At 55.9% G+C, this 18081-nt stretch overlaps 1 protein-coding gene across 1 annotated transcript; it reads left to right on the forward strand.

Annotated features, from left to right (window-relative positions):
- Positions 1–7536: 7536 nt before the first annotated feature.
- MEX3D (mex-3 RNA binding family member D) lies at positions 7537–15105 on the forward strand (the record flags this gene model as incomplete). The annotated part of the gene is made up of 2 exons (XM_080634123.1): positions 7537–8035; positions 13832–15105. 2 exons carry the CDS (start codon positions 7537–7539, stop codon positions 15103–15105), a joined length of 1773 nt encoding a protein of 590 aa, XP_080490249.1.
- Between the last annotated feature and the right edge of the window lie 2976 nt (positions 15106–18081).

An 18081-nucleotide genomic window follows, 5' to 3' on the forward strand; every position in this document is an offset into this window, starting at 1 on the left:
CTGCTTATCAAGACAGGTAAGTAAGTAAAATACTCCTTTTAAATGGGCCTGATGTCTTCGTCCTGATGTCTTTCTATTGTTGCTGCAATAACAACTGGATTAGTTTCTCTTATCGCAGCCTACTGCCATGGACGTGACTGATGGGCACATGGTGGTCTGCTGTCATTGAATATGTCCCCAGGATGGAGAAAGCAGTTGTTACTTGAGGTGTGTCTTGTTAAGGAGATGATTAGTAAAGACCATACTTAAGTAATTGAAAGGAGTTATGACAAAACTTAACCTTTTATTCATATAGATATTAACAGTGGTGTTGTGCATCATTCTGTCTGAGGTCAAGTTCATCTGCTTGGAGGAGTACTAGTGAGGGAATGCTTTTGAAGCTGCTTATTCTTTCCATCAATGGTAATGGCATCTCCCTGTCGCCCTCAAATATCATAAATGGCTGTAATAGGAAGCTGCAACATGAAATAGCCTTAGGTTTGTCCTGCACAGTTTGCACCGGTAAGCCATTTTCATTATTTCTACTAAAACAACCTACTAAACTCTGGGGATGGTTCTGTTGGTACAGATCAATCCTCTTTGGCCATAATATATAAGGAAACTTTGTAAAATAGAGACTCCTTGTTACTGAGATCTTCTGACTTTATCTTGTGCAGCATGTTGGAGCTAATCCATTAAGGTGGCTCAATTACTTTTTAGTTTGGAGAGTTTAAAAGGTCACGGGAATGCAACTGCCTCCCTGTTTGTGTCACCAGTGTTAGTTTTACTGAATTCTAGTTGGAATCAATAAAACCGATTCCTTTGCATGGCTGTTAGTGCATAGGATTTGGGCTGCAGAGCTTTTGTAGGTGCTTCTGCCCAGAAGTTAGCTCGATGCACATCTGAGGTTGGGCTTGCTGAACTGGCTGTTGAGCAAGAAAAGGGAGGAGTTTTCTTGCTTGTAAACTGAGCACATCAGGAAGGGAAAAGTCTTGAGTGACATGGCTGGACTCTGGGAATGTAGGATGGAAAACCCCAGATATGGAGGCTTTGGTGTCATGGCTGTGAGTTGTTTCACTGTTTTCTAGTGATAATACTACATCAAAAGTAGTTTTGAAGTTAAAATTCATGGATAAGTGTGCAGTCATGTCCTACTTCCCGTGTGAAAGGAGACGAGCTGAGATGAACTTGCCAAATCAGAAATGTGTTTCCATTATAGGATCACAGAATGGTTTGGGTAGGAAGGCACCTTAAAGCTCATCCAGTTCCGGTCCTGTGAAAGACACCCAGTTGTACAGCTCAAGGCTGCATCCACATAGTTTAAGACTTTAAATCCACTGATGCCGCTCTGCACCCTCTGCAGAGCTGACAGGGTCATTCTGTCTCTGTAGTGTGTGCTGTGTAGCTGTACAGTAGTAGTCTCCTTGGTTTAAGATTTTATCCTTCAGAACAGATAAGCTGTTCACCTGAGGCTTTCTCTTCAGGCTTATTTCTGTAGTTGGATATTACTTCCAGTCTTCTATCCTTAAATTTCCTTACCTAATACTGATTCATACCTCTCTAGCTTTGTCTTGGCTCCTGCTTATCAACTTCTAATTGTTCTTTTAAGATCATTATGATCTCTCATGAGACCCCACTTACAGCACTGGGTGCAGTGCTGGTGTCCTCAGCACAAGGACATGGAGCTGCTGGAGCAAGTCCAGAGGAGGCCACGAGGATGCTCAGGGGCTGGAGCAGCTCCTGTATGGAGCCAGGCTGAGAACATTGGGGCTGTTCAGGCTGGAGAAGAGAAGCTGCGTGGAGACCTCAGAGCAGCTTCCAGTGTCTGAAGGGGGCTACGAGGATGCTGGAGAGGGGCTCTTCATCAGGGACTGTAGTGACAGGACAAGGGGTAACGGGTTCAAACTGAAACAGGGGAAGTTTAGATTGGATCTAAGGAAGAAATTCTTTACTGTGAGGGTGCTGAGGCACTGGAATGGGTTGCCCAGGGAGGTTGTGAATGCTCCATCCCTGGCAGCATTCAAGGCCAGATTGGACAGAGCCTTGGGTGACCTGGTTTAGTGTGAGGTGTCCCTGCCCATGGCAGGGGGTTGGAACTGGATGATCTTAAGGTCCTTTCCAACCCTGACTATTCTATGATTCTATGAATGTTAGCTCTGTGGGAGCTGTAGCATTTCTGTATGTGGGAATGTATTCTAGCAACTTACCACTTTGGTAGCTCCTTCTGCTGAAGGAGAGCAGTGTTCCCAGCCCCACGGCTCCTTCAGGTTCCCTAGCAGCATTTAGGAGTCTGGAGCAGCCATTGCAAAGGGGAAAAGGCACTGGGAGTTCAAATTCAAAGTCTTGCACTTAAAGGAATTGTGGCCATATTGTCTACACCCGGATTTCTTGCTATGTTCTGTCTGGATCTGTTCCTGGGATCTAATAACCTGCCTCTAATAACCTACACGCTCAGCTTTTCCTTATGACTCTCTAAGATTTTTTTCCTGATAAGTAATCTCAGTCTCCCCTCGGGCAGGTTCAAGCCATTCCCCTTGGCCTGTCCCTACAGGCCCTTGTCCAAAGCCCCTCTCCAAGTTTCCTGCAGCCCCTTTAGGCACTGGGGCTGCTCCAGCCCTCGCAGCATCTCCGTGGCCTCCTCTGGACTCTCTCCAGCAGCTCCACAAACAGAAGGTGGGATAACACGTTTAAAGGGGGAGCAGGTGGGAGAATGTCTAATGAAGAAAAAGTAAGTTTTTCAGGATTTCCCGGCAGACAATCCTATTTATTTGGGATTACGTCCATAAGAACCTCCCAAGAGCCCAGAGGCCCATGCAGATACTTGGATAATACCGCTTACCCCCTGTCAAATAAAATGCATTGTCTTGGCTGTTGCCACTCTGAACAGGAATTGCTGCAGACACTGGAGCTGCTTCATACCAGGCTTTTCCTTTGTGGCTGGTCGTGGCTCCCAGCGTTGCATATTTTAGCTCCCTGCTTTAAATAAGTGTGCAGATAGCCCTGGGAAGCTGGTGTGCTCATTCTGCAGCCCTGAAAATGCTGTCCTGCATGGGATGTAGTGAGCTAAAAACTTGGATTTGTTCTCAGATTAGCAGGGATCAACTTTATTCCCTTGAACTAATGAGGGAAAGCCATTGCCCTTCAGCTTGATCCCATGACTGGTTGGAGCGTGTGGGAAAACCAGCACAGAACAGCATTTGGGAGGTGATGTTACAGATGGAGCAGTTATGAGAATGAGGAGGAAAATGGCCCCATTTTTAGCTTCAGAATGACCCAGCAGATTGCACTTGAAATTGTCAGGGTTAGTGAGTATTGATGAGTACTGATAACACTCACTGCTGGTAATAAATAGTACTACCAAGGTAATATTCCTGCTGCTAACTAATATGACCATTGCCAAGAAGGGTAAAATGATGTTTATTTAACTCATTAAATAAATCTCTTCAATGTTGAGGGGGTTTTTCTTACCTTGCAGAGTCACAAATGGAAACAGTTCCCTTTGTGGAGACATCCCGAGACCTTGCAGGATTGGAATAGCAGGGCACCGAACAACCTCTGCACTGCTGTGTCTCCAGTGGCAAGACTCTGGAACTTCTTAGCTGTAGGAATCTGGGTTTATACATATATTTATGCATATACAAATTGCAGGTCTTCTGTTAAATAGACCCCTAGGTTTGAGCTTTTGGAAGGAGATGAATACTGAAAGGTTATTACTCGGTTTTGTTTGGAATTGGAGGCTAATCCAGGAGATAGAACCAGACTATCGAGCCCGTTTAATGGGGGTTAGTGATCCGAAGGGCTGTAAAGCTTGGTGTACCATCTCTCATGCTTGTGTCTGATCTGAAATCAATTCTTGGTTTTCCATCCCGTCACTGCTCTCACAACTTCTCAGAAGACATTACCTGAGAGCTCGAGCCTTCATTAATCGAATGCATGAAAACGAGACATTTGCTAATGGCTTCCCCTAAAATGCCTTTGTTACAGGCTGCTGAAGTAGGCAAATCTGTTTAGATAACGTGTTGGTGACACCGAGAGGTAGCGGAAGAAAGGCTGCTGGGGTGCTTGATGCCTAGAGGATAGCGGTTGGTCAGTTGCAGGCTCTGCCTCTCATGCAGTTTGTGCATGTCATGTTGACATTGAGCCTTGTCACCATGTCTTGTTCCCTCAGTCAGCTACTTTGTGAGATGATTGATCTCAAACTTAGGTCATTTTTCAAGTTAGAGATCTTGTCAATCCGTCTGGCTCCACCTACATGCAGTGATTCAGCTCCTGATGTGCTGAAATATTCCCTTAAACCTTCCCACACACAGTAAGGACTTATTCTCTGTTTCTCCCAAGCTGCACCACCTCTTCTGCGCTGTGCTCAGAGCCTGGATTGTTTGCATGTGCTTGAAGAACAGTGCAGAAAGCAGAGTTTGATCTCCCAAAGAGTCAGAGGAGCAGCTACAAGAGTTCTTTGGAAGTATTTCCTCACCCCTAAACTTTGGATCACATTTATAGCATTTGGCTCATGTGCTGTGAAGTAGGCAAATGGATAAACGATGGGAGTTTTGGTTTGGCATGGGCAGGTCCCTCCTGTGTGTTCAGTAATCACCTCTTTAAGGGCTGGTCTACAAAAGGATGCTCTTTATAGCAGAAGAAATACTCTGGTTAAGGTGGCGTAACTTCTGCCTTTGCACACTTGGCCTGGAGTAAGGGTGGTTGTTGTAAATGGTACTCAGGGGAGCTGGGCTTTTGTAGCTGTGGTGATACTCATGGCTCTGCTGGGGGTATATTGCTCTGTTTCCCCTTCATGGGCTGTTAGACCTCTGCTTTGCTTTAGTCCAGTGTTCCTTAATTCCCTGTACATCTCTGGAGGGTTGTACTGGTCATCGTGGGGGGCATCTTTGTCCTGTGGATGGTCAGAGACCATCTGACAACCCCCATTATAGGCAGCATAATTTAGAAGCATCCTGATTAGAGGCAGCAGAAAGAGGCAGCTGAAGCAATTGTGAATGATCCCTGATAGGAAATGGGGGAACCACATGGAGGGATGGGCTTGGGAGCAGCAAGCAAGGATCCTGGAAGTTGGCTCTTCTCTGTGGTTGTGTTCTGGTAAAGAAATGGAGTTGTGTCAAATAACTTCTTCAGTGAACATTGAAGATGGATTATACAAATCAGAGAAGACACAAGTCTCTTAAACCTGCTCATTACCCAGGTTAAAAACCCCCAATCCAAAGGCAAATTGGTGTCGGCAGTGAAAAGAAGAATCCAAGATGAAAGCATGAGCAGGTTCTGGAAACGGATCAGCTCACAGGCACAGCATCTGCAAAACAAGTTTGCCAGAAGCACTTAAAATAACAACTGGCAGTGTCTCTGGGTGTTACTGGATGTAGTAATGTGCCAAAAGGACCAAGGCAGCACAAAGTAGGCAAAACCAGCACTGTCTGGAGAGAGCATTGCCGTTGCTGAGGTGAATTGCAAAGCTCACATCCAACGCTTCTCATGAGATGGTGCTGTGATGGGATGGTGATGGTGAGTTGCAGCAAGGCCAGAAGGAGCAGTTCCGAACACTTCAGGTACTGGTGCAGTCTTCTCTGTTGGTGCAGGTTGGCCAGAGAAGTTGGCAGAGACGTCGTGGTGGTCCTGCATGGGTTTCCTGCATCTTCTGCAAACTGGGAGAAGCTCATAAGGGAGGAACTGCACTGCTGTGTCTCCAGCAATGCAGAACCCACTGTTTTTAGTAGTTTGGTGGGGCATCCCAACTCACTAGGTTAGATATTTGGGGCAGTGAGAGGGGGAAATGTCTCCCAGCCAGCCTGTGCAGCTCAAATCTGGTTCCACGGCAGCTGTGCCTGGAGGAGAAGCTTCAATAGGTGTGAACTCTCCATAACACACCTGGAGCCAGCTCTTGGAACAGCTCGGGTCATGGGGAAGACATGTCTGAAGTGAGAGAATTCCCAGAGCCGCGATCAGGTCAATGCATCTGTGTGAGCACTGAGGAGGATGGATGGACATGGACAGGTCTCCATCACATCGAGCCATGAAGTCCCTATACCTCCTCTGCTGCACCCAGTCAGCAAGAGCTGGTGAAGGGGCACTGCCAGGACCTCTGCAGGTAAAACAGGAGGAGCTTGTTCCTTGTTCTCATGACAGCAGCTCAAAGGCGTTGGGTTTAGTTGGCAGGTTAAGAGAAATGGGAAGTGAGGAGGCAGTTCCTGGTGGCTGTTGGCTTGCTGGAAAGATCCCATGGGAGTTTATGGTGACTTATTCAGAGTATCAGAAGGTGAAAGTCCCTTTCCATAGGGAAGTGGACCAGTGGAAGGGCAAAACATGAAGGCACTAGGACAGACCACGTGGCTCATGTGTTTGGACCACTGAGCAGCAGGAGTTAATGCTCAGTGTTTCCCAGGATCTGTGAAACGTGAACAAAGTGGGGTCGTTTCTAGACCAGACACCTGTGGTTCTTGCAGTTAAACCCAATCCCGAGCTAAATGGTTCAATTGGTCCCAAAGGCAGCGACTGGGAAGGACCGTGGTGTGAAAAGTGAGAATTGGAAGCTTGAGAAGGGGACCCGTGGAATTTGAGCATCTGGGCATTAGAGGTAATGGGTGAGCTTGGTTTCTGTTACGATGCAGCAGTGTGCTGTGCTGCCAGGAAGGGTTCCTTAAAGCTCTGACCGTGGAAGGTCACAGAATCCCAGCCTGGTTTGGGTTGGAAGGGACCTTAAATCTCATCCAGCTCCAACCCCTGCCATGGGCAAGGACACCTTCCACTAGAGCAGCTTGCCCTAAGCCCCATCCAACCTGGCCTTGAGCACTGGGATGAGGCAGCCATACTGGTGTGTCACCACTCCTGTAACCTGGAAGAAGGAAATAACCCTCAAGTACCTGAACTGTGTCTGTTTTGCAGCTCCATCCTTTCAAGTGCTTGATAAACGACGAGTGGGAGGGAGCAATGATGGATGGATGGATGCATGGAGGGATGGACAGATGGATGGATGGAGTTATGGGAACATCCCACCCGGGTGCTGTGAGTTGCTGCTGTGGCTTTATCGCTCCAGTTTTGCTCTGTGCTGGAACCACGACTCTCGGCATCCTGATCCGTGCCTTGTCCTGATGGAACTTTGTGGAGCCGCCACGGCTGGGGCGGGAGCGCGCTGCGGGGTCAAGCCCCGGGTAACGGCAGCCCCGCGCCTGCCTCCGCTCCCGCCCTCCTCGGTGTGGATCGCACCTTTGCGATAGGAAGCGCGCGGTGCTGGCGCCGGCGGACGAACGGAGCGCGCGGCCGGGACGGGACCCTACCCCCCCCCCCACGGGCCGTTCCCTGCGCGGGGGGGGGGGGCGGTGCCGGTGCCCGCGGGCAGCGCGCGCTCTCCCGCGGCGGGGTTGGGCGGGGCCTCCCCCCCCCCCGAGGGGGTTGGGCCGTGGTGGGTGTGGCCTCTCGGGCGCGCCTGCGCGCGGCGGGGCGCGGCCCCCATTGTCGGGGCGGGGTGACGTCGGGGCGGGGCGGGGCGCGGGCGCGCGCAGGGAAGGCGGCGTGCGGCGGGCACCGGCACCGCCCCGGCCAGACCGCGCCATGCCCGGCTCCATCTACCAGCCCGAGGGCGGGCAGCCCGGCCGCGGCCCCCCGCGCTGCCTGGCGCTGCTGAGCCCGCCGCCGCCCGCCGGGCAGGACCCACCCGAGCCCGAGCCTGGGCGGGAGCGGGAGGGGCCGCCGCCGCCGGCAGCGCAGGGTGAAGCCGCCGCCCTGAGGTTCGCCCTGGATCAGCTCTCGCTGCTGGGGCTGGAGGAGCCCGAGGCGGGCGGCGCGGGCGCGGAGGAGCCGGAGGCGGCGGCGGCGGGAGGCGCGGGGCCGGGCGGCCTGCAGGCGCGGGAGCGCGGCGGCGGCTCCCCCCCGGCCACCGGCACCGCCTCCCCCCCGGCCGCCTTCGGTAACTTCGGGCCGCACCTCGCCGCGCCCGCCGCGCTGCTGGAGCCGCTGGGCGCCCTGGGGAGCAGGAAGAAGAGCGTGAACATGACCGAGTGCGTGCCCGTGCCCAGCTCCGAACACGTCGCCGAGATCGTGGGCCGCCAAGGTAACACCGCCCATCACCGCGGGACCGCCTCAGGCACCCCCGGCCCGGCCCGCGTTATTTGGGTCAGTTTGGGGGCTTTGTCTCCGTGCCCGGTAACGCGGAGGCGGAAACTTAACGGCGGCAAATCCCGCGGGCCTCAAACTCCTCCCGCGGGTTCTCGGGGCTGCTCCGCTTTGTGCCGGTCCCCACCGCGCCGGCTCTAAATGTGCGTTAAAGCCGATCCGGAAAGCAGGGAACCGGTTGCGGGTGGGATCAAGCCCTTGGTGCCCACGGGAAGTTCCCGTGGAAGCTGCCAGGACGCGAAGCTTTGGGTTTATTGTAGTTGGGTCCCTTCTCTCCCCCCGTCTCAACCCTGCTGCTCCGGTGTGTGAATGGTGACGCGGGCTCTCGTTAACCCGGTGGTTGATGAGGAGCCCTCAGCTGTCACCAAAGGACACCTGGGCACGGCTCAGCCCCAGCCCATGGTGGGTGTGCCTGATGCGGGCTTTGTCTGGAGGAAGCCCCAAATAGCGCTGCACCGAAGTTCCACCTTTGGGAAATAAGAATCAGGGTTAAAAAAGACCCGAAGGGAGGAGGATTTAAGGGGGAAAAGAGGGAATAAACGGGAAAGGAGCTGCTGCCTGCAGGAATCCCAGCGGCGACGGGCAGTTGGGATGCAGGGAGCCTGACCTCTGGGGTGGTTTTGCCACGCAGGGCTCTGGCACCCCAACCCTGCCCCGACTCCCCGGCCATCCCCATCCTCAGCCGTGGGGCTGCGGGATAAGGGGCTTTGGGGGGCTTCTTTTCCTCGGGGGAAGCGGGGAGCTGGGCAGCCTCATTGTTCTCTTTGTTAGCCAGAGCCATGCTGTGATGAGCGTGGTGACATCATGCTCTGCGCTTCCCATTGGCCTGCGCCGCCTCCCAGCCGGCCCCGCTTCCCAACCTCCCAACTTTCCACGCACCCCTCACCGGTCCCACCACCCTGATGCCGGTGCGGGGCCAAACCGGGGCCCCAGAGCCCGTTATACCACCGGAGGAGAGGAGCGAGGCGCTGTGCCCTGCTCCGGAGGATGCTGCTGCTGCCTGGGCTGGATGGGGACATGGATTTGGTGGCCTCACTGGTGGGATTTGCAGAACCATCAGCTTGAAAGCAAACCCATAACGGATGCTGGCCTCCATTGGGAAGTGTGTTGGCTCTGCAAGAGGCTGGAGGAATGGCTGCTTTCGGGTTGGCCGGTGACACCCTTCCTCGCAGCAGCTGGGGTCGGGTATTTGGGCTGTGGTGAGGTCCCAGTGCTGCTCCTCAGCATCCTGACAAGCTCAACGTGCACCAAGGTACCTGCCCCGCATCCCTCGTGCAGTTTCAGTGCTTGCTGAGCTCCACGAGCTCATGGGGCTGCAGGAAAAGAGCTGCCAAAGGGGTGATTACACCCGGGGTGCTGGGGGGGGGGAGTCTGAGACCAGTGATGGACCAGAGCCCCCCACTGCTGCCCTGACCCATGGGCAGGAGCTGCTCCCCCGGGGTTTTCCCTCCCTTGTTTCCTGCCTCTCTCCTGTTCTCAGCTTTCCTGTGGCTCCTGAAGACCTCGCACCGGGACCCTGCGGTTGTTGGGCATGAAGGGGGGGGCTCAGCGTTTGGCATTCCCAGCTCTGGCAGGGGGGGTGCATGGGATGGGGCATGCATGGAGCCTTCAACTCCGGCTGCTCTCTGCTGTGTCCTGCACTCTTCCTGCACCACGCAGCCCAGCCATGACCTGGGGGCAGGCGCTTGTGGTGCTGCTGCACTCAGAGCATAGGAAGGGGTAGGCATGGCGGGCAGGCGCCCTGGAAGGGTTTTGAGCAGGGGCAAGGCTGGGTTTCTCTCCCCATACATCATGTGCTGAGGGGCAGCTCTTGGGGTGCTTTGGTCCTAGTGGCCCCTTGCAGCCATTGAGGAGAGTCAGGATGTGGTCAGGGCAGCTCTTTGGTGTCAGTCCTATGAAGGCTGTCAGGTACAATTGCTTCTCTTTTTTCTTCAGTTTTTTCCCTCTAAATCCACTCATTTAACACATTGCAGAAGGGAGCAGCAGCTGCTCCGCAGGTAAATGTTGTGTAAAGCAGATCCCTGTCTTCTTGGCTTCTTTCCCAGGGGAAAATGGAGATAGGGATAATGGGGCAGGCTGGCTATTGAAGTTGCCCTGGCTCTTGCATGTCAGCGTTGTGTCGGCCTTGCTCCCTGGTGTCCTGGCTTTGGAGGTGTTTCCAGCAGCTTCTGCCCAGTGAGGCTATAGGAGGTGATGGGCAGCCGAGAGCCCCAGGCTCTGCTCTGCCCTCTGACACCACGTGCCTCTGATGGGATGGAGCCACAGCCATGGCTCCTCTCCGGGGCTCTGCTTCCCCATCTCCAATATGGATACATGGGGACCATGTGCAGCTTTGCGAAGGATCTGGGAAAGCTGCTGCTCATAGAAGATGTTGGGATGCTCGAAGGGGGGATCCAGGGAAGGATGAACTCCCTGCTGGCGTGCGAGGCTTGTCCTGGTGCTTGGAGGATGCACATGGAGACAGCAGGGCTTGGTCCCTGGGCCAGCCTGAGCATCTGTAAACTTGCTGTGGGTTGCTGGGGCTGCCATCAGTCCCCTTGTGTTCCTCAGGCCTGGGCTGCTGCTGGTTGTCCTGTGCCCATCATGCCATGGCCTTTGAGACTGGCCTGGCTGCCACTTTCCACCTCTCTGGCTTGTGGGAGAGCCAGAAACTCCAGGGGGGATTTTTGTTGGTTTCCCAGTGCATAAAGGGGCTGACAACTGGGTGAGCTTTAACGTCCTTTGTCCTGTCCCTACAGGCCCTTGTCCCAAGCCCCTCTCCAGGTTTCCTGCAGCCCCTTTAGGCACTGGAGCTGCTCTCAGGTCTCCCCTTCAGGAGCCTTCTCTTCTCCAGGCTGCCCCAGCCCAGCTCTCTCAGCCTGGCTCCAGAGCAGAGCTGCTCCAGCCCTCGCAGCATCTCCATGGCCTCCTCTGCCCTCGCTCCAGCAGCTCCACGTCCCTCTTGTGCTGCTGCCCCAGAGCTGGATCAGGGCTGCAGGGGGGTCTCCCCTTCCCGCAGCAGAGGGGCAGGATCCCCTCCCTGAGCTGCTGCTCCTGCTCTGGGGGTGCACCCAGCACACGGAGGGGTTCAATGGCTGCATCATGGGGAGCTTCTGCTCATCCAGCACCCCAGGTCCCTCTCAGGGCTGCATCCTGAGGAAGCAGAGGCACTTCCATGCACGCCTCCCCAGCCTGGGCTGTGCTGCTTTCACAGGGTCATAGAATGGTTTGGGTTGGAAAGGACCTTAAGATCATCCTGTTCCGAGCCACAAATGGGCTCTTGTAAGAGTTGGAGCCCTGATCTGGGGCTTGTGATAGAGGGCAAAGTCCTCTTTGGTGGTGCCAAGAGAGAACGTTCAGGAAGAGCAGTTCCCTTTCCTGGGGTGCCACTTCCATCACCACCTCCTTCCAGCGGGAATTCCCCTGGGATTCTGCTTCTTGTTTGCAACTGGTGCTTCCTCAGCCTGTAGGGTGCTGGGATGGGACCAGCCATGGTCCTGCAGCTCCATGGGGCAGCTGTGTGGAGCGGAGCGTGCTGGGGCGGGCAGCTCAGAGCCAACCACAGGCAAAGGGAAGGCTGCAGAGCTGAGATGGGAGGTCTGGAGGGAAGCATCCAGCCCCCCCCTCCATGGGTGGTGCGAGGGGCTGTGACTCGGTGGGGTTGTGTTTGCACCTCGGCTTTGCCCCCTCTCTTCATTAATGCTGGGCACGGCCTTTGGGGAAGTCCGGATGTTGGGAATACCAAAAGCACGGCCCCGTGGTTGAGGCAGGGCCCTTGATGTGGCAGTGCCCGTGAGGACGTGCCTGCAGTGGGGCCGGCCATCAACGCTGCCCGTGGCCTCCCCACAGCCCCTTCCAGCAGGGCTCTGCTGCATTGAGTGCAGAAGGATGCAGCGGTCAGGGCAGTGATTCCACAGCTTGTGGAGCCTCATGGGAAATATCCCGTACTTGTGTAGAGCATGGAATCCCAGCCTGGGTTGGGTTGGAAAGGACCTTAAAGCTCCTCCAGCTCCAACTCCTTCCACTGGAGCAGCTTGCTCCAAGCCCCTGTGTCCAACCTGGCCTTGAACACTGCCAGGGATGGGGCAGCCACAGCTTCTCTGGGCACCCTGTGCCAGCGCCTCAGCACCCTCACAGGGAAGAGCTTCTGCCTAAGAGCTCAGCTCAGTCTCCCCTCGGGCAGGTTCAAGCCATTCCCCTTGGCCTGTCCCTACAGGCCCTTGTCCCAAGCCCCTCTCCAGGTCTCCTGCAGCCCCTTTAGGCACTGGAGCTGCTCTAAGGTCTCCCCTTCAGGAGCCTTCTCTTCTCCAGGCTGCCCCAGCCCAGCTCTCTCAGCCTGGCTCCAGAGCAGAGCTGCTCCAGCCCTTGCAGCATCTCCATGGCCTCCTCTGGCCTCACTCCAACAGCTCCACGTCCCTCTTGTGCTGCTGCCCCAGAGCTGGACCAGGACTGCAGGGGGGGGTTCTCCCCTTTAACACAGCAGAGGGGCAGGATCCCTAAGCTGCTGCTCCCGCTCTGGGGGTGCTTTGCCTTTGTGTGAGGAGCTGAGCTCTCCCCACTCGAGTGCAGCTCTTGATCCATGTGGATCTGCAGCCGCGAGGTTTGCAGTGGACAGGGGCTCTGATGGGGCATCTCCCATCCCAGTGTGCTGCCGGCTTTGCTTTGGGTGCCCTGCAGATCTCAGGGGACGGTGGGAGGTGGGAAACAGGATCACCGGCCCCCATGTGCCATTGTTGGAGGGTGGCAGCAGGGCCGGGTGCCTGGTCATGAGAATGTAATGAGTGTGTGCAGTGGAGCCCAGGCAGAGCGGATGTAATGTGCAGGGATGCAGGGAGCGGTGCTGTGCTCCCAGCCCCAGACAGCTCCAGGGTGAAAGCAGCAACACCCAGTCCTGGCGCGGAGCTGAAGCCTTTGGCCAGGCACTGCCTGCGCTCACAACCAGAGCCCGGCTTCCCGTGGCAGGGAAGGGGCAGGGTTGCGCTGGGGCAGCGCTGGCAGCACAGTCATGGTCTGCATCCCAGCGGGCTCTGCCTGCTGAATCATGTTCCTCCTGCGGAGAGCAGGTCTGTCCAGAACGGGGAGCACCGGGGCCCACGAGCACCTGCCCCAGGGTTCCCTCCTGTTCCACCCAGCCAGGGAGACCCAGCTCCCTCATCCTGTCCCTCCAGGGCCATCGCTGCTTCTGCTGGGCTTTGGCCAGGGCTGTGCTTCAGGTTTAGCTGCGGCTGGGAGGATCCTGCAGGATCCAAACAAGCCTTTTCATAGGGACCCAGCCTTGGTTGGGTTGGAAGGGACCTTAAAGCTCCTCCAGCTCCAACCCCTGCCACAGGCAGGGACCCCTTCCACTGGAGCAGCTTGCTCCAAGCCCCTGTGTCCAACCTGGCCTTGAACACTGCCAGGGATGGGGCAGCCACAGCTTCTCTGGGCACCCTGGGCCAGCGCCTCAGCACCCTCACAGGGAAGAGCTTCTGCCTAAGAGCTCAGCTCAGTCTCCCCTCTGGCAGGTTCAAGCCATTCCCCTTGGCCTGTCCCTACAGGCCCTTGTCCCAAGCCCCTCTCCAGGTTTCCTGCAGCCCCTTTAGGCACTGGAGCTGCTCTAAGGTCTCTTCCTTTGTGTGTCAGGTGCAGAACCAAAGGGACCCGCTCGTTCCTGTTGGTCCTGCATCTCCCCATCCCTGCCGGGTGAGCGGGGAGTTCCTGCGAGGTCTCAGCTTTAACCTGTCATGGTTTTTCTCCCCTTGTTCTTGCCCTGCAGGCTGCAAGATCAAAGCCCTCCGTGCCAAGACCAACACCTACATCAAGACCCCGGTCCGAGGCGAGGAGCCCGTTTTCATTGTGACTGGGAGGAAGGAGGACGTGGAGATGGCGAAAAGAGAGATCCTCTCGGCCGCCGAGCACTTCTCCATGATCCGGGCGACGCGCAACAAAGTGAATGGGCTGACGGGAGCGATGCAGGGTCCCCCCAACCTGCCGGGGCAGACCACCATCCAGGTGAGGGTCCCGTACCGCGTGGTGGGGCTGGTGGTGGGGCCGAAGGGAGCCACCATCAAGCGGATCCAGCAGCAGACGCACACCTACATTGTGACCCCCAGCCGGGACAAGGAGCCCGTCTTCGAGGTGACGGGCATGCCGGAGAACGTGGACCGCGCTCGGGAGGAGATCGAGGCGCACATCACCATGCGGACAGGCTCCTTCATCGATGTCAATGCCGACAACGACTTCCATTCCAATGGCACCGACGTCTGCCTCGACCTGCAGGGCAGCGCAGGCAGCCTGTGGGCCAAGGCCCCCCACCCTGCCCACCGCCCCCCCGCCACCCTGCGCAACGACAGCCTCAGCTCCCTGGGCAGCACCTCCACCGAGTCCTACTACAGCGGGCGGGTGGCGGACGCCAGCCCCACCAGCCCCTACAGCACCAGCAGCGGCTTCACCTTCAGCGAGCCGGCGGCTGCGCTGGGCTCGGAGGAGTGCGACTTTGGCTTTGACTTCTTGGCTCTCGACCTCACGACGCCCACCACCACCACCACCATCTGGTCGCCCTTCGAGCGCTCGGGCAACCCCTTGCAAGCCTTCAGCAGCTGCTCGTCCATCAACGGCTCGCAGAGACGCAACAGCGGCACGGCCACGCCGCGCCACTCGCCCACCCTCCCCGAGAGCGGTGCCGCGGGCCTGGACCACCCCTTGGCACGGCGCATCCAGAGCGACCCCGTCAGCACCTTGTCCTGGCTGCCCACCCAGGGCTCGCTGTCCTCCTTCTCCAACAGCACCGGTTACTCCTCCTCTTCCTCGCTGCCCGGCAGCATCTCCGCCGCCTCCGGCTCGCCCACCGACTCCAGCAGCTCCGACGGGCACCGCAAGAGCTCCCGCGAGTGCATGGTGTGCTTCGAGAGCGAGGTCATCGCTGCCCTCGTGCCCTGCGGCCACAACCTCTTCTGCATGGAGTGTGCCATGCGCATCTGCGGCAAGGCTGAGCCCGAGTGCCCCGCGTGCCACACGCCCGCCACGCAAGCCATCCACATCTTCTCCTAGCCGGGGCTGCCTCGCATCCCCCCCTCCTACACCCCCCCCTCCTTCCACCCCAGCTTTTTAAGGACTTGGAAAACTGTTGGAATCACCCTTTTTATTTAATAACGGATGCGATGGGTGCACGGGGGGGGGCGGGAGGGGGGCGGCTGCGGAGGAGGAGAGGGCAGGACCGCGGCCGACGCGCAGGGGGTCGGGAGGGGTGGGGATGAAGAAGATAACGACGATGATGATGATGATGGTGACGAGGGGCATCTCCAGTGTTTACAGAATAGCTTTAACTCTCCCCCCGCAATCCCCGGCCGCGGGGCGGGGCGGAGGAAGCCCGGCTGTTCTTCCACAGTCCTTCCCAAATAGCAGTATTCAGTTTGCAAAGAGAAATAAACAGAGAGAAAAGGTCCGGTTGCACTTTTTGAGTTTTTAGGACACACGAGGGTTGTCTTTTATTTTTTTAAAAATCCTTCTATTCAAAGTCTTTTTTTCCTTTTTCCTTCTTTTTTTTTTTTTTTTGTTGTTGTCGTCGTTCCTTTTGTACGTAGCCTTTTTTTTTATTATTGTTATTTTTGTCACCTCTATAGATATATATCCCTATATATTCTATTTTGGGGTTTGTAATGCAGGTCTTACCCTCTCTTCTGCCAATGTGAAAACTGCCCCAAAACGTGTGGGACACGAGGGCAGGGGTCGGGGCTGTGGGGCCCCGCGGGGTGGAGGGGTGCAGTGCCCACGCCACGTTGCAGACAGATGCTATCTCCTTTGTCTTCTGCTTGGTTTTGTTGGGGGTTGGTGGATTTTTGGTTGGTTTGGGGGTTTTTCTTTTGTGATTTTGGTTTTTTTTTTTTTTCCGTTTTTACCTCTTTCTGTATATGTAGGGAATTTATAGCAAAATATCTACTTTATGGAATAAATTTTAAAAACTAAAATATATTTTATTTTAAATAAAAAGAAAATAACGGACCTTTAACCTTCCGTGGCTAAAGTACTGATTATATATTTGCTGAGCTGACTTGACGGTTATGAAAATTGTATCAAGAGTTTTATTTTTTGACTTCAAAGCCTTCTTAATAAAGACTTTTTACTATATCCGAAGTCCTGTGCTCACTTGGGTCTCTTCACTGCCGGCATCCTCAGGACCAGGCACCCTGCTCGGGTTTGGTGGCACGTGGCTGTGGGGCCCTCAGCTGCTGGGACGCCCCGGATAGCGCAGGGCCTTGCTGCATCCCTGGGTGCCATCGTCTTCAGATGGATAATAAGGAATCTCATAGACCTAGGCAGAAGCTCTTCCCTGTGAGGGTGCTGAGGCGCTGGCCCAGGGTGCCCAGAGAAGCTGTGGCTGCCCCATCCCTGGCAGTGTTCAAGGCCAGGTTGGACACAGGGGCTTGGAGCAAGCTGCTCCAGTGGAAGGGGTCCCTGCCCGTGGCAGGGGTTGGAGCTGGAGGAGCTTTAAGGTCTTTTCGAACCCAAATCATTCCGTGGTTCTATGACCCTTTTTGGGAAGCATGAGCTACCCAAGGGCTGTCTGTGTGCCTGTTCTCTCCCCAGCTGAGAGCTCAGCTGCTGATGGAGTTCTGCATTGTGCCCATGGGCTGCACATGCTGTGATTTGTTAGCGAGCCGCACACTGCGGACAGCCCTGGGGCCATTGGGGATCCAGCACTGGTTTCATCAGGAAGTGTCTTTGCATCTTCCTTGTTGCAGAATGTGAGCATGGATGGGTTTGGGGGGGGGGGGTGTTCATTGCCCTGCTGCCAACCTATGCTGATTGCTGCAGTGCATCCATTACCAGAGCTGGCACCCTCAGGGATGGCTTTGGCATTCCTGGAGCTGGTCCTGTGTGGGGATCTGATGCCGGTTGGGAGCCATGAGCAGTGAGGACCTGATGACAACTGGAAGCCAAGGAGCAGCAGAGCTGTACAGACAGTAGCACCCATGGAAAGCAGCACCTATTCCTGTAGGGACTTGGAACAGGCTGCCCAGGGCAGTGCTGGAATCACCATCCCTGGAAGCGCTCACAAACTGTGTAGATGAGGCCCTCGGTGCCATGGGTTAGGGGTGGCCTTGATGGTCTTGGAAGGTCTTTCCCTACCTGGTTGATTCTGTGGTCCTATGAGCCACAGACAGCAGCACCCATGAGCTGTGGTACCCAGAGGCCATGGGGACCAATGGGCAGCAGCAGCTCCCAGGACACTGCTGGTGCCATGGCCACAGGTTTTCATCATCACCAGTTTTGGGGTCTCCTAAATAGGAGGGGTCTTTGAGTGTCCTTGTTGGGCTCTTGGAGTGTCCTGGGGGAGGTGGGTGGGAGTCCCAGATGAGGCTTCTCAGGATGTCCCAGGTTGGGTCTTGTGATGCCCTTCATGGGGTTGATGCCCTTTATGAGCTCGTGAGGGCTTGTGGGGCAGAACAGGGGGTGCAGTGGGGCCCTGCATGTGGGTCTAGGTGCTTGTTAAAGCCCGGGGTGGGGAGGTTTTGTGTGGCTGCAGGTGGCTGGGTCATTCCCCACTGGGGTGCAGGGTGCCAGATGGAGCATCAGCCATGGGTGCTGCTCCCAGTCCTGCCTGCGCACAGGGCACACAGGGACCCACAGCCTGGCAAGTGCAGCACATTGGCAGAGTGCTCCTCATGGGTGAGGAGAAGGGTTTGGTGCTGCCTAGGCACTTGCATCTCCTGCTTCTTGCCCAACTGGCCTGGCTGCTTCTAACCCCTGCAGCCTGGCCCACATTCTCCTCCCTTTGCCCCGATACAGCACTGCCTGTCCAGGGCACTTCTGCTGTGAGCAGGAGGCAGGACAGGCTCCTGCGTACTTGTGCTGCTCTGTGTCAAAAATCACCCCTCTGGCTGTAGGGCAGCCCCTAAACACGGTCCTTTCCCCTGGATGTAACCTGTGGGGTTGGAGGGTGCTGATGGAAGCAGGGTCAGAGGAGCAGCATCCGCTGTGCTGTGACTGAGGTGCCACCCTGGGCAAAGCCAGGTTTCTGTGCTT

Source organism: Psittacula echo (assembly GCF_963264785.1).
Source record: "Psittacula echo genome assembly, chromosome: 24".
Taxonomy (NCBI): domain Eukaryota; kingdom Metazoa; phylum Chordata; class Aves; order Psittaciformes; family Psittacidae; genus Psittacula; species Psittacula echo.